We start from the raw sequence: 14,328 nt of genomic DNA, 5'->3' as shown, positions 1-14,328 counted from the left end.
AATACTTCCCCGTGGCACCAGGTTTAACTTGTCACACTGTTGAAACAACTCTGTCTAGTTCTTAAGTTGCATTCAGGTGCTTAAATGTAAGATAGTAGCCCTTGTTTCCTACCTATGTGTAGTCTGTCGTCTGTGCAGGCTGCTGAAGAGTCTGGATGAGTGATGTCTTCTTTGCTCCCCTCTGACTTTTCTCTTATTTGTTCTGCTTCCTGCTACACAAACAGGAAGTATTGTGTCACGACAGCTTCTCTAGCAGCAACCACAGAGAGGTGCAATAATGTACTCTGCTTCCGCTCAGATACTCACCCACATTCATCTACTGCTTTCACAGTTCAATCAGTAAGAGGCTCTGTATAGACCGGCCCAGCAACAAGCATGATGCATTATAGGGTACACAACATGCTTGCATGCTGACATGCACAATATCCACAATCTGTCCTTAACCATATCGTAGTTTGTCATGCACAAATTGTAGAAAGATGGAATTGTAAGAATCTTGGCACTGAACGTTAAAAACATCACCAAGCAATCCAGGGTTTGCAAAATCGTCCATTGACAGCGTTCTTGTCTTGTGACAGGGTTGTGCTAACATGTGTAACTGTTGAACGTTTCATTCCAAAAACCCCAGGCATTAATCTACTGCCATATCAACCTCTCAGTCAGTCATGTCCACATACTTTTGGCCATAGAGTGTGTATATAAGAACAAAACCTGGAGCAGAACAGTGGAGACACAATTGATAAGCATTGCATGCAGAGCCCCTCATATTGTTTAACTGTTCTTTGTATTAAGGCATCCTTTATAAATGGCTTATAAATAGTAAGCTGTAACTAATGGATTTATGTTATGTTAATGTTATTTACAAATGATTTATAGACAAAGGTGGACAAAGTACACAACTACAACTTGAGTCAGATTATAGCTCCTCCTGGTCAAATATGACTCCAACACAAGTTGTTCAGCCGGGTTTTTACTCAAGTTAAAGTACTCGAGTAATTGATTTGAAAAAACTGAAATATTCAAAAGTACACTTTCATGTCAACTCATTGTGGTATTGTTCCACATTTACAGAACGTGATGACTCCGAAACAACCTACTGACTGACTGACTGACTGACTGACTGACTGACTGTAGAACTTGTAGAATAAATAGACTGTAGAATATGATACCAAGATTCAGACAAGAACATAAAAACAACTGAATCAACGGTCGATTTTATATTTCTTTTTTTAGTCAGTGATGAAGTTTGGTCGTGGTAAACACAGCAATCATCTCAATCTAAATGAATCTTTTTTTAAACCGTCAAACAGAGGCAGCCTCATCTTTATCTCAGGTCGCCATCATTAAGACACTGACGGGTTCAAACATGACTGACAGTGGAGGAGTTGACTGTGATTGGTTTTTCTCCTGTGATGAACACAGTGTGTGGTCTATCACATTTTCAAAATAAAAGAAGATTCCTTCCTCTGACTAAAAGCTCTGCTTCAAAGTAAGAACACTTCATTGAAATGTCGTGGAGTCAAAAGAACAATATTTGTCTTTAAGTGTAGTGGAGGAAAAGTCAGGAGTTTCTAAAACAATAAAAATAATACTGTACTCATGCAAATGTACTTTGCTACTGTCTTTGTTACTGTCCAACCCTGTTTCTAGATAACTTAAAAGCCATTCATGAGAACATCTTCTGGGCTGCACATCGCTCTTTACATTAACGCACTGAGTTTGCAATTTTAAATGTTTACACAATAAAACTCCGACTTATGAGTTACAACTTATAAACCCTTATAAAGGATGGTTTACCAGAGAGCAGTACCAAAAAGACATAGAGAAACTTACAGCAATGACACACTAAACGGTCAAATTACTGTAATTATAATTCAATTCACTTTTAAATATATAGCACCAAATCATAAAATCATAAGATAAAAATATCTCCTCACAATGTTACAGAGCGAAGCCCAGCAGTTCCACCATGAACAGCATAACTCTGTATTGTCTATGACTGGGGTGACAGCTTTACATTTCATTAAATCATAAAAAGACAAAATGCGTTTAGCATGCTTTCACCAGCAAAACACTGAGAGCCACGTCACTCCACATACATTCCTTAAGAGTAACCTCAGGATCTTTTGCAAGGCCTTGTATATGCTGCTGAAGAACTGCAGGCAGCGGAGGGGGAGGAGCGAGAAGCATAATTAGTACAGGGAGGGAAACATGGTTATCAGGAAAAGTATATTGACAAAGTGCAGTGAGCAAGTAGCAGTTGGAGTGGAAGTGAAACACAGACTCCGATCAAGCTCACAGCTTTTATGGCCTCAGACACTTTCAGTATCCTAATATGGGCACTGAGCTTACACACTGCTGCTTAGATACAGGCACTTTCTCTCCGTTAATGCTGCCAGGATGTTTCTACACTTTTTTCACACATTGAGGATTGTTTTATCAGCTGGTCATTTGCAGGAGGGACGACACTCGATAGAATCAATTTTCAAGAAACCCATTAAAGTTTTAGATTAAAAAAAATAATTTTCATTTCATCATCATCATTCATGCAATATAATGGAAAAATATAATCTAATAAGATTTGATTGATAACATTTTTAAATATGCCTGTTTACTTTATAAGGTTTTGCATAAGCTTGCCCCACCACCTTTAAATGAATTCATTAAACAGAGGGCTGACAGTGGCATTGGCACGCACACACACACACACACACACACACACACACATATCCGTATGTATATATACGGTATATACTATAACGATTCAGTGTGTTGTTCAGCAGCTGTGTTTACAGTGCTGTACCTGGCAGCTGGTGTGTGATGAGGGCTCCAATCCTTCATCTCTAACTGGAGATTCTCTACTGGAACCGCTGGAGTCTCCATTATAACCCTCCTCGCTCGTCACATCATGAGGCCAGCAGTACCAACGTGGAGCAGCACGCACCCTGAAGTTGGACTACACACACACACACACACACACACACACACACACACAGCTGAGAGCAAGAAGACAGGATCTAAAATGCTAAGTGAAGTGACCCTGAACATGTTGTGATTCTTTCGACCATCTTGTCAACAGTATCTTCACATTTACTGGCACTTGTCCCAGGAGTCATGGGACTGGAGGAGCCTTCAGCGTTATAATTAAGAGTCAACGTTTTCACCTTGTGAGTCTGTGTGTGTCATCCTGGAGACACCTACTGTAGCAGGAACTACCACAGAAGCAGTTTCAGTATTTTGTCATGTAATAATGTAGTAATGACTACTGAGTACTCAGGGGTCATGGGCTTTGTGGCTGGTGTGATCCCATTGCATTATGTCCTTATGAAAGTCACATGACCATTAGATTGGCTGTTGTACCCATTAAACTCTGTGTGAACTGTGTAAACCATGTGAGCTATCATATGAACCTAGTGGAACATTGTACTTAATTTAGCTGCTGTGTGCCGATGGTGCGTAGAGCAAAGAATTACTGAAATAATACAGAACATTTGTGCATGAAATGCTCCTCTGACTGTACTCTTCCTGCAGTCTGCACGGAGGTCAGCTGTGTAACTGATGACACAGTCTGTCGCACAATATCATTATCATAACTACATTATTATAATTATGTAATGTAATGTACTCAGTACTCATGGGACCACACCCATCTTCAGTGACTCCTGGTAACCTTTTTTCTTGTACTATATTGTATTTTGTATTAAATGATTCTGCTGCTGTGACATATATATAATTGTGCAAAGTTTTCTTGAACCCATCCTTTCCCTATCAAGTGCCAGTCCTCTAGTCCTGTAGGAGAACTTGTGTATGATAAACTGGCAGCTTGTCCCTGCTGTACCATGCCTCCTACACTGTGAATACTGGGATAGAGTACAGGACCCATGACCCTGGACATGATACATGGGTGTAGAAAATGGATGAATGGACTAAGTTCAACTAACTTGACTTCCTCTAAAAGACTGAAGATGTGAGAAAAAATAATCATAAACTTATTTTACCTTTGGATTCTGAAAAACTGGCCCATGCATTTGCTACCTCTAGACTGGACTACAGTAATTCTTTATTATCAGGATGTCTCATTGAAAAGCCTCAGTTGATCCAAACTGCTGCAGAGTGAATACTGACAGGAAGTAGAAAGAGATAATATTTATCCCATATCTTCTCCTCACTGGCTCCCTGTAAGGTAGCACTTCACTCTCTCAATGCAGACTCATGTTCCCTAGAATCTCCAAGAGCCTTCGGCAAACAGGCTCCTCTCCTGTGGAACCAGCTCCCAGTCTGTGTTCAGGAGGCAGACTCCCGCTCTACAATTAGGATCAGGCTTTTCTCTCTCCTTTCTCCCCTCAAACCGACCAGTTGAGGCAGAGTCCGGTTCTGTCAGAGATTTCTCCCCATTAAAAGGGAGTTTTTTCCTCTCCATTGTTGCCATCTGCTTGCTCATTTTGTAACTGTTGAATTATATAATGGATGGATGGACGGATGGATGGACAGATGGATGGATGGGTGTGGTACCTTGTTGCCCCTGTAGGCCAGATCCAGGGCCTGCTGACTGGAGAGGTTGGCGGCTGGAGAGTTGTATGGGATTTTATACTTTTCATCAGGATACACAGGCACTGACAGTCTGTTCTCAGACCATGTGTCCGTCATAGACTAGAGGACCGGGAAGGAAGACAAGATCAGACACACTACTACACATCCAAAGAGGTCACATTTTCAATTGTTTCAAAAAAATGAAATGAATCAAATAGCAGGGGAAAACACAAGATAAGTGAAAATAAATCCACACATGCAGTTGTAGCAGTAATATTAACAGTAGCAGCAGTTAGTTTCTAACTGATCCCAGAATCTGTATCTTGTGTCCATACAACCTGTGGTATGGCTGCTTACCTTTGGTGTGTCCAGGCTGTGGACCCGGGCTGGCGGGTTATGGTGTGTGTTGTGGAGGTTGTGCAGGGTCAGGCAGTGGTTGTAGTGGTGGCTGTTGGTGTTGTCACTGCAGGAGCGGGTCATGGTCTTCTGTGCTCGGCGAACCGACAGCTGACTGAAACTCTTCTCTAGACAATGCTCACATCTCTGCCGGCTGTGAGAGCACGACTCCAGTCTGCGCAGCCCTGGAACAAAAAACACATCTGAAACTACAATGAATTATTTTAATGATAAATATATTAATAAATAAAATGAATATTTCAATCAGTCTGGAGTCATTCTTTAATTAAACTGTCTATGTGTGTACCCAAACATTATGGAACAAAATTACCGGAGTACAACTTTCATAACTCAAGACGTATAAAAGTTACAAATAAAAAAAGTCACAGCATCCATCTACACAGAAATGAATCATCTTGGCAGCATGCAAGGCAACATAAGACGCATTTGTCAAGACAAAAATGGGAAGAACGTGCCATGAGAAAAGTCCTGGAAGTTCCAGACCAGCCATAAGCCTCAATTGAAATGTCACTGTGGAAAACAAATACATATTTTACCATCAATACTCCACTGGCTCTTATCCTTTCTCAGTTTGCTGTTCTCCACTGCCAGAGTGATAGCTTCATTCAGCTGCTGCTCTGATACCTGTGCAGAGGGCAGAATATGGGGAATGTCAACATTACAGTACAAACATCAGTCTTTGGTGTATACTCTAACACCAATGTGATACTTTCTCTAGGGGCCACATGGCGTCAATTTCGTCATCAGAGGGTGAACATGAGACTCTCGTGAGTCTCTGTCCTCCGTACAGCGTCGTTCAATCACTGACTTTAAATGTCAAACTGCTTCAGTCAGTGTTTTTAACGGTTAGAATCATCAGGTCTGTTTGATTTCCTGAACCACTGACACTGAAGGAAAGGAATGATGGTGAAGACAACAACATGACACCACCCAACACTGTCTCTTGTTACTTTGATTGGGAGACCCCTAGAGGCAGAAGATACAGTCTGTGTGTTTAATGGTATTTTCTGCTGTTACATATTAGACTCAGTTTCATCACCGTGGGAACCACTGAGGACTCCAAGGTCATATGTTCAGTATTTTTTGTATTTTTATATTGCTTCTGGGAATTCCTAACATTAGAATGAGGTGAAGAGTTTACATTCTACAGCGTCATTAAAAAAACTACACTTTAGCCTTTTGTTGAGGCTGATTGTAGTTACTATATTAAATATAAACTTTTTTTACAAACATAAATCTACACTGACTAAAATAAACCAAGTTGTGGCTTTGCATACTTTGGGGTCGGGATGGCGACTGATGATGATGTGGACTGGACCTGGTGTGCACTGGCTCAGGACTGTGTAGACGTCATTCAGCGCCATGTTGTAAACCACTGTGTCGTTGATCTCCATTATCTCATCTCCACACCTGGAGAGGAAAGTTCAGGAAAAGGTGTCGGAAAGAAAGAGAAAATGAACTCTGAGAGACTTGACACATATACATACTTCCTGTTTACAGGAGTTCTTATTTTCTGTAATACACTAATTGTATGAAATACATAGTGAATAACTCAGTGAATTCATACAAAGTCAATGGCTTTTAACTCATACATGGTGTAACCAACGGTATCCACTTCTTTAGTAGCTTGTAGTAAATCGTACTCCGTCACATGAGCTCCTTACCGGAGTCTACCGTCCATATGTGCTACAGATCCAGGAGAGAGGGTGTGGATGTAGATCCCAGGACATCCGTCATTAGATGGAACACAGCACAGTCCAATACCCAGACCAACACCAACCTCTGGGAAATGACACATGCAAATCAAGTTTTATTGTGATAATCATCATCATTAAAGGCCGCTGTTTCACTTCTGGTGCACCACAGAACTATAAACATCGGGTACCAACTGTCAAACTAACACATGCTTTAATTAGTGATTGATTGATCACTTTATCCCATCAGAGAAACTGTAATTGGAAACTATTGGGATTTTAAATGATAAAATACAAAAAGACTTCAAAGATTAATGGACTGTCGTAATCAATAACTGCTGTCTCCCCAGGCTGCCGACCTTTTTGCAGGATGATCTCCATCATGATGCGGTCTCTTGGTTTAGCAGGCTGACCGGGGATGTTCAGTGTGTTATTGCAGCTGTTGTTCAGGTAGTTGCTGTCTCCCATGTCAGCACTGATCCTTGCCATGCCTGTGGTGGAGCTGAGGGAGCGCGACCTGCACAGCTGAGCCACTTGTGCTTGACCACACAGGGCCTCCACACGTAAGCTGGTCCTCACCACCAGAGTCAGGAGGCCCTTTTTGATTTGCTGCACAGAGACATTTAAAACACTTTTCATATTTCAAATCAATGTGACATGCTTTTAGAAATGTTGGCTGGCTAAGATTAAACAATATGGGTCTTGAATTTTTGGTTTGATTTAGTTTCTTTTTTGTAAATGGGTTTGATCCTTTATTGAAGATGTAACCAGGGCTGGATTAATTCTCCCACCAGTAAAAATGACCCCTGGGCCACCACCAATCTGTCTGTCTCTCCTACTCTCTTTGCATTGGATATGTATTAATGAATTCATATTTGTTTGAGTTAACTTGATCACAGCACAAATTCATTTTGGAATATGCAGCATGTAAGAACAAGCTACACTGGAATATAAGGCTTTAAAACTAGAATTTAAATGTTTTGAGTCATCACACTGACCTTTGACCTTTGACCACCAAAGTCTAATCAGTTCATACTTTAGTCAAAGTGAAAGTTTGTGTCAAATTTGAAGGGATTCCCTTAAGGAAGCCAAAATCATGTTATGTGAGGTCACTGTGACTTTGACCTTTGACCTTTGAAAACCACAATCAATTAATCCGTGAAGGTGTTACTGAGATATTGTGTCTGTTTATCTACGTTAATATACTAGCTGTATAAAACACGTAGTGGGAACCAAGCAACACTAATACAGTCAGAGACACCTCTGACATATCACATATGCTCATATCATACAGTCAAACTTCCACTGACACAAATACTTTAATCACATACACTTTCACTTACACTTCAGCTTTAACATGTCAACTAAGAGTTGAACTACTTCTATATTTCTGTCTTTAACTGACAGTTGACTTATTTACAGCTCTTACGTTTCCAATGATAATCAAGTGAGGATCAAGTGTTGTCAGCGTTGGCATATCAACAGTTGTAAGTATCTCTCCGATGCTTCCATTATTTCAACTGAAATTGCAAAGCCCTTTTTTCCACCTTACACTAACTAAACTGACATTTGGTGGATATGGACACGCCCTAAATACACTTGCACCATGCACTGCAGACTGTTGAAATAGAGAACTAAGTGTCTCCAGCCAGTAGAGCTGTGAGGCTGTAACTACATGCTAACATGCTAATATTTGTTAATTACTGCTAAACACAAAGTACACTGAACGTTGATGGGAATGTCATTAGTTTGGTGGCTAAATGGTTAATACATGATGGTAAAACCTGGTTGTGTAAGGCTCTGTGTTTTGTTATCTAGAAACCAGAATAGCACTAATCTTATTTCAAGTAATTTGACCCTGTTTTAAGAATTGCGACAGCTGCACATCTGGACTCGTTTTAAGAACTACTGTGCACCAGTAGTTACTTGTGTCAACTGGTTTGGGGATAGAGTATAAGGAAATGATCTGAAGTCAGATTTACAACCTCGTGTGGTATATTCAAGTTCTAAATCTACCTGTGAACATAGTCGTGCCAATAGTTAATAAAAAAGAATTACAAAAAAATAACACATAGACAACAGAATTTAAACCTGAGTCCAACCTGAGTGAATATTAAAAACTTGTAATACAGTACAAAAGATACAACAAGCCCTTTTCACCACAATACTAACTAAAAACTCAGATGCAAGCTTTCCATATATTCTAATCTATAAATCCACAAAGATAATTTTCCTAAAGAAGTTTTAAAAAACACTCCTAGACCGATCTTATTATCAATAAATGAAAAATCTATCCCTGAATGCTTGGACTTGAAAATGATGTCAAATTACTGGATGGTTTATATTGTATTGTATTGTATTATACTGGTGGCCCCATCTTTTTAACTGCATGGCAGACTCTTCCACTTAGTGAGTCAGTGAAGCCACATTGTCTTTTTTTCACATTTTTGAATAGGGTTCAGTGGGACATGGCAGTGTTACCACCTCTGTTTTATTTTGATCATAAAAAAACCTTGAAGTGTCAGGAATACAGGAATAATGCAGTTGCCTCACTTTGAACTTGTGCAGAGCTTCATCATGAGTCAGACCATGTAGAGACTCTCCGTTCAGCTCCAGGATCTCATCACCTGTACAGACACACAGGGAGGTCAGAGGCATGAGAGTGTTAAAGGCTGAACATCTACTCATGTGGAGGAATTATCATGCACACAGTTCTCATGTCTAAATGAATCAAATAAACCTTTATGGAGTTACATTTGACAGTTATGGAAAAAGACTCTCACTGATAAGGTTAAGACACTTGTCATAAAGTGTGTATGAGCTTTGTGTTTATGTTCTTCCTCACCCTCCTGCAGTCTTCCATCAGTAGCAGCTGCCCCTCCAGGGAAAATGGTCTTCACATAGATCCCCATTGGTCCATACATGCTGTCCCTCCCACCCACAATACTAAAGCCCAGACCCTGGGAACAGCGGCAGAAACAGAATTAATAACATTAACACTGACATTTTAAAACAACAGTATAATCACACTCATAATTTTAATCATAATTAAAGGAACAGCATTTTGACAAATGCTGGTTCACATTTACAAAGATAAGACAAGTAAACTGAGACAGAAATCCAGATGATGTTTTGAGTAGTTTATGTAAAGATGCTCAGGCTTAGTGAAGATATTTAAATTATTCAGACTGATTCTGTGCAAACTCCATTTGACCTTCAAATGCAGTTAAAAGCTCTGGAAACAGGTAGCAAGTGGACCTTGAGTTAAAAACCAGAAGTACAAGTGTATTATTGAAATACAAATGAAGCGGCCCAGCAGATGAAATATTAAGTTGTAAAATAGAAATAAACTGCAGTTGAGGAATGAAAACGTGGTGGGTGAAGTGTCTTGTGTCTGCAGATAACAGTATTAACAGCATAAAAATCAAGATATGAAAATGTGAAAAGGTTCATAGTTAAGCAGGGCAGGTGAATTACTGTCAAGTAGATACTATGGTCTGCTGAGAGCAGGGGTGGTTGAAGACACCTGGGCTGGTGGTGGTTGTGTTGGCGTTTGATTCCTACCTTGCCATGGCCCTTCATCAGCACAATATTACAGATGATGAAAGCTGGCATGTTGCTAAAGGAGTGTACCAGCTGGGCAGAGCTGAGAGATCGGGAGGGGCGGTGCACAGGCTGGAGAGGAGCAGCATGTAACACACAAAGGCAGGGAATTACTACTACTACCAGTCAATACTTAAATTTTCTTGCTCACATGATCAAACTACCAGCAGCAACAATTATGGTTCTCAGGTGCAGATTAAAATAACAGTGAACCGTCTGCAACCATGTGAATTCTAACATGCTAGTACAACCCTAGTCTTCTATTGTTGCTAGGACTGTGCATCGTTACATATTTTTGGAAACCAGTGTCAATGATTTGTCATCTTTCTGGGTTGGACCACAACAGCGGGGTCAGCCATAATCTTGAATGTCACTGACTGACTGACTGACTGACTGACTGACTGATCATAATTTCACCATTGGTCAGCTGCATGCCAGATGAGTGAGTTGGAGCTGGCCATTGCTCTTGCAATATTAATTGGCAAAAGCAGGTTTTTATTATAGGGTTGTATACAGCTGCAGCGTTGACAACTTAGCTCATTGTCTCTAGATTTAGAGACTTTGTTTCAAACAGACTGGGTATAAACCTGGTTCAGGACTGGACCATGTATAGATGCTGACCGGGGGCTTAGGGCTGCTCTGGTTTCCCGGCTGCTCAGGAACTGCAGGGAAGAGGAGGAGCACTTCCACTACACTGAGCCTCACCTCAATTACAGCAAATAAACTTAGGAGGCAGAGGAATAACTAAACATAAGACACACCGAGCAGAGATTATATTATATTATTATATTATATTAAAGAAACTAGCAGATCTGAATAACATGTAAACAACAATACGTCTGGTCAGACAGTGTGCAGGATTTCTTTGTATGCCACGTAAAAAACCTGCTCCCGCGCACCTGCCTCACCGAATAAATGTGGGAAGTTTCCTCCCGCTTTGAAGTAAATACAGCTGAAATCACAGCTCACTCATTGTGATTTTGTAAGACTACTTCATGGTTATAAAATCTGGATTTTAGCAGCAGCTTGGGAATGGCTTGTAGGTTAATATATAGTCTTAATGGACTGCGTTTCAATCACTATTTCAAACTGGCTGTCACAAGGCAGAATGCAGGACACAATGATCTCATTTGTTTAAAGCTGTTCCATACTAGTTTTCAACTACGTCCTCAATTCTGAGGACAATTCTTGACCATATTTTATTTTTTTTTGTTTTTACTTTGTGTTGTCCTCACAATTACGTCAATAAACACATACTGTGGTCATCAAGTGTGGCCTTTCATGTATTGACTTTTCATGTATTACTGTTTCGACTATCAGATAAATCAAATACCTGTGTAGTGGTGTGAGGAAACTCCAGCTGCTGGGACAGAGACTTCCTGTTTCCATATAAACCACCATTCCCATGAGGATGTCTAGTGTACAACTCCGGGGTCTTCATGATGATGCTGTCCAAATCCCCAATCCAGTAAGGCTGAACACCTGGTGACAGACAATTTCATTACATGATAAGGTTGAAAAAAAAAGGTCCAGGACAAACATTTAGCTTCAGTGAAACCCATGTCACCAAGTGTAATAAACTTGTAATCATACAGAGTGACCAGCAAATAAACAGCTATACTTTGTACTATAATGTGATACCCAGAGGTGGAAGTAACATGTTACATTTACTATTGTTACTCTTATAATATTTTATTTTATGAAGATGAAAGTACATCTGATCAGACACCCTGCTCACTATCTGCCCTCAGGGAAGCACCACAGTTCCTCGTCCACCATAAGAACAGACCTTTTCTAATTCTAGCATCCTGCATCATGATGCATGCAGCTCTTTGTCAACTTAGAAATATTGTGATTAACATTTATTATTTGTTACATTATGTCTGCCTATATTTGGTCCAGCTCACACAATTTACTGATTTTTTTTGTCCATATTTTCTTACTCGTAATTAACTATAATTATCTTAATCGTTATGTCCATAAAGGTTATATGAAAAAAAAAAATCAACGTAAAAAAGGCCTCAGACAAAGAAATAGATAAGATCAGAGTACAGGTGGACTGACCATGGGGACTGTCGGAACCGCCATTAAAGTTTTTAAATCTTTACCAGCTGTCATTCGTGTGGACCAGTCCCACCAGATAAGACCAAGACTGAATTCTTTCCAAGTCTGACTGTGGAACCAATACTGGTCTGGTTTTACTGAGAGGAGAACCCTAAGAGGTCCAGCTGGACTCAGAACTACGTTTTCTTCTCCATGTGTAAGTAACTATATGGTTCTACAGTAGACATGATAACGTTAGCTAACTTGCTTTTACTGACATTATGAATTTGTTCAGCAAATGTATCTACGGCTAGTTGGCTAGGTTTTCCCACAATTAGGACCACATTTCCCATAAGCACTGTGGCATCTCTGCAAAAAGGAGTTTGCTCCCTAAACATATTAGAAACCATTTTCCCATCGCCATGTCTCTCCTTACTCCTGACTGTCTCCGTCTGTTGCTGCACACTCACAACAGCCTCCTCCTGTTTGTGCAGTTTTCTATCCAATGACCCATGTAAAGCATGTAAAGGTAAACTGCAGCACTAGTTACTATCAATAAATTAAACAGTATGCTAATTTTACAATTGAGTGAAAACTACATGATACATACTGGTTGAATTAGATCGTGTCCTATTACTGGCTGTTTGTCCAGGTGGGCTCTGCTCAGTCTTCTCTGTTTCCCAGCATTTCTCCTCATTCACTTCTGGAATGGGTAACTACACACACACACACGCACACACACACACACACACACACACACACACACACACATTCACAGTTGGTTATTCTTGTGTGACCCCAAAAATTATGATTATAAAAAATATATAAATGAATATTAAGATAATATGACGTTGTTGTAAATGTAACAGTGGGTTATTTACCTTCAGGTGGTTGTTGTTGGCTATAAGTTCTTCATCCGTGTATCCAGACAGTGATATAGGATCAGATGTGAAAATGAGAACTGGGTGCTGTGGGCTTGTAGTCAGACTATGTGAATGGAGAGAGTCCTCACATGTGGAAACGTCCTAAAGAAACACATCACACCGGCCAAGAGAAACATTTCAGTTCTGGCCCAACATGAGTCACACAAACTCCCTGTCCTCCCCAGCAACTAGCTGCACAGAGAGCTTCACACCAGAAACTCAAAGTACCTTTAAAATTCACTTCAGCCTCACTAATTACTTGTCTCTGTAATGATTCTGCTTGTGCAGTACAAAGCAATGATAGATTAAACCTACCCACCTAGATTAATCCTGTCAGGACACTGGTTAACTCTACTGAGTAGTTAGTAGGCAAGACAAGGTGAGAGCTATGGGAGTATTGTTTAATTAAGAGTAGTGTAGTGCAATATATAATATAGAGTTATGTGTTTGTCATAATTCATTCATTCTCGGCCTGCTTCACCGTGATTCACTGTCTTGTGATTTTAGACCCTGCCCTGCAGTAACCCCAGCTCTTCCCACCCTTTCCAGTCATCTGATTCTGATCTGTTCCCCTGTTCGCAATTCGCTCATTAGCTCCCTAGAATACTGTATATACCGATCCACCTCTGCCTCTGTCTATTGTGCCATCCCAGCCATAGCCTTCCAGCCCTTTTTGTACTTACTTGTTTTTGGCCTTTGCCTTTTGCCTGCTCTCTTTTGGCCTGGTGTTCCTGCCCGTCTGTTACTGACTACTGCCTACCTGCTGACTTCACCCCTCGCCTAAACCCTTACCTGCTCTTGCCTGTACCTTTAAGTAAAGCTAAACTTATCACTTGAAAAATCAGTTCATCATTGAGTCCTAATGGACATTTGTGCCAAATCTGACGAAGTTCCTTCAAGGCCTTACTGACATATTGTGTCCACAAGAATGGGACGGACAGACGGTGTGGAGGCATAAAAAGACATGACAGGAAAAGACAGGGAAATCTCACTTTATACAATGCGACCTTAAGAGTTCCACGTATGTATGGAAACATGAACTACATATCCTTTGTATTGTTATGAAATAGTCTTTGGAGCCACGTGAAAGGAGGCACTTCATCACTGAAGGGAGCCAT

General features: G+C 40.4%; 1 protein-coding gene across 2 annotated transcripts in view; it reads right to left on the bottom strand.

The window, feature by feature from the left end:
- Positions 1-14,328, bottom strand: part of il16 (interleukin 16) — a 44,009-nt gene that overhangs the window by 13,574 nt on the left and 16,107 nt on the right. Inside the window, exons 6-19 of one of the 2 annotated variants that reach the window (XM_056370727.1) lie at positions 13,169-13,312; positions 12,898-13,003; positions 11,578-11,726; positions 10,206-10,316; positions 9,487-9,601; positions 9,195-9,268; positions 7,001-7,250; positions 6,612-6,729; positions 6,225-6,357; positions 5,484-5,571; positions 4,888-5,111; positions 4,513-4,650; positions 2,804-2,956; positions 113-212 (exon numbers count right to left, since the gene is read on the bottom strand). In XM_056370727.1, coding sequence (XP_056226702.1) covers positions 113-212; positions 2,804-2,956; positions 4,513-4,650; positions 4,888-5,111; positions 5,484-5,571; positions 6,225-6,357; positions 6,612-6,729; positions 7,001-7,250; positions 9,195-9,268; positions 9,487-9,601; positions 10,206-10,316; positions 11,578-11,726; positions 12,898-13,003; positions 13,169-13,312 — 1,903 coding nt within the window. The remainder of the gene's footprint in view (positions 1-112; positions 213-2,803; positions 2,957-4,512; positions 4,651-4,887; positions 5,112-5,483; positions 5,572-6,224; positions 6,358-6,611; positions 6,730-7,000; positions 7,251-9,194; positions 9,269-9,486; positions 9,602-10,205; positions 10,317-11,577; positions 11,727-12,897; positions 13,004-13,168; positions 13,313-14,328) is intronic. The other variant, XM_056370795.1, reaches the window with a different exon arrangement.

This window comes from Seriola aureovittata, chromosome 1 (genome assembly GCF_021018895.1).
Source record: "Seriola aureovittata isolate HTS-2021-v1 ecotype China chromosome 1, ASM2101889v1, whole genome shotgun sequence".
In the NCBI taxonomy this organism is placed as follows: domain Eukaryota; kingdom Metazoa; phylum Chordata; class Actinopteri; order Carangiformes; family Carangidae; genus Seriola; species Seriola aureovittata.
The sequence above is the reverse complement of the archived record's forward strand: the minus strand, read 5'-3'. Positions and strand labels throughout refer to the sequence as shown.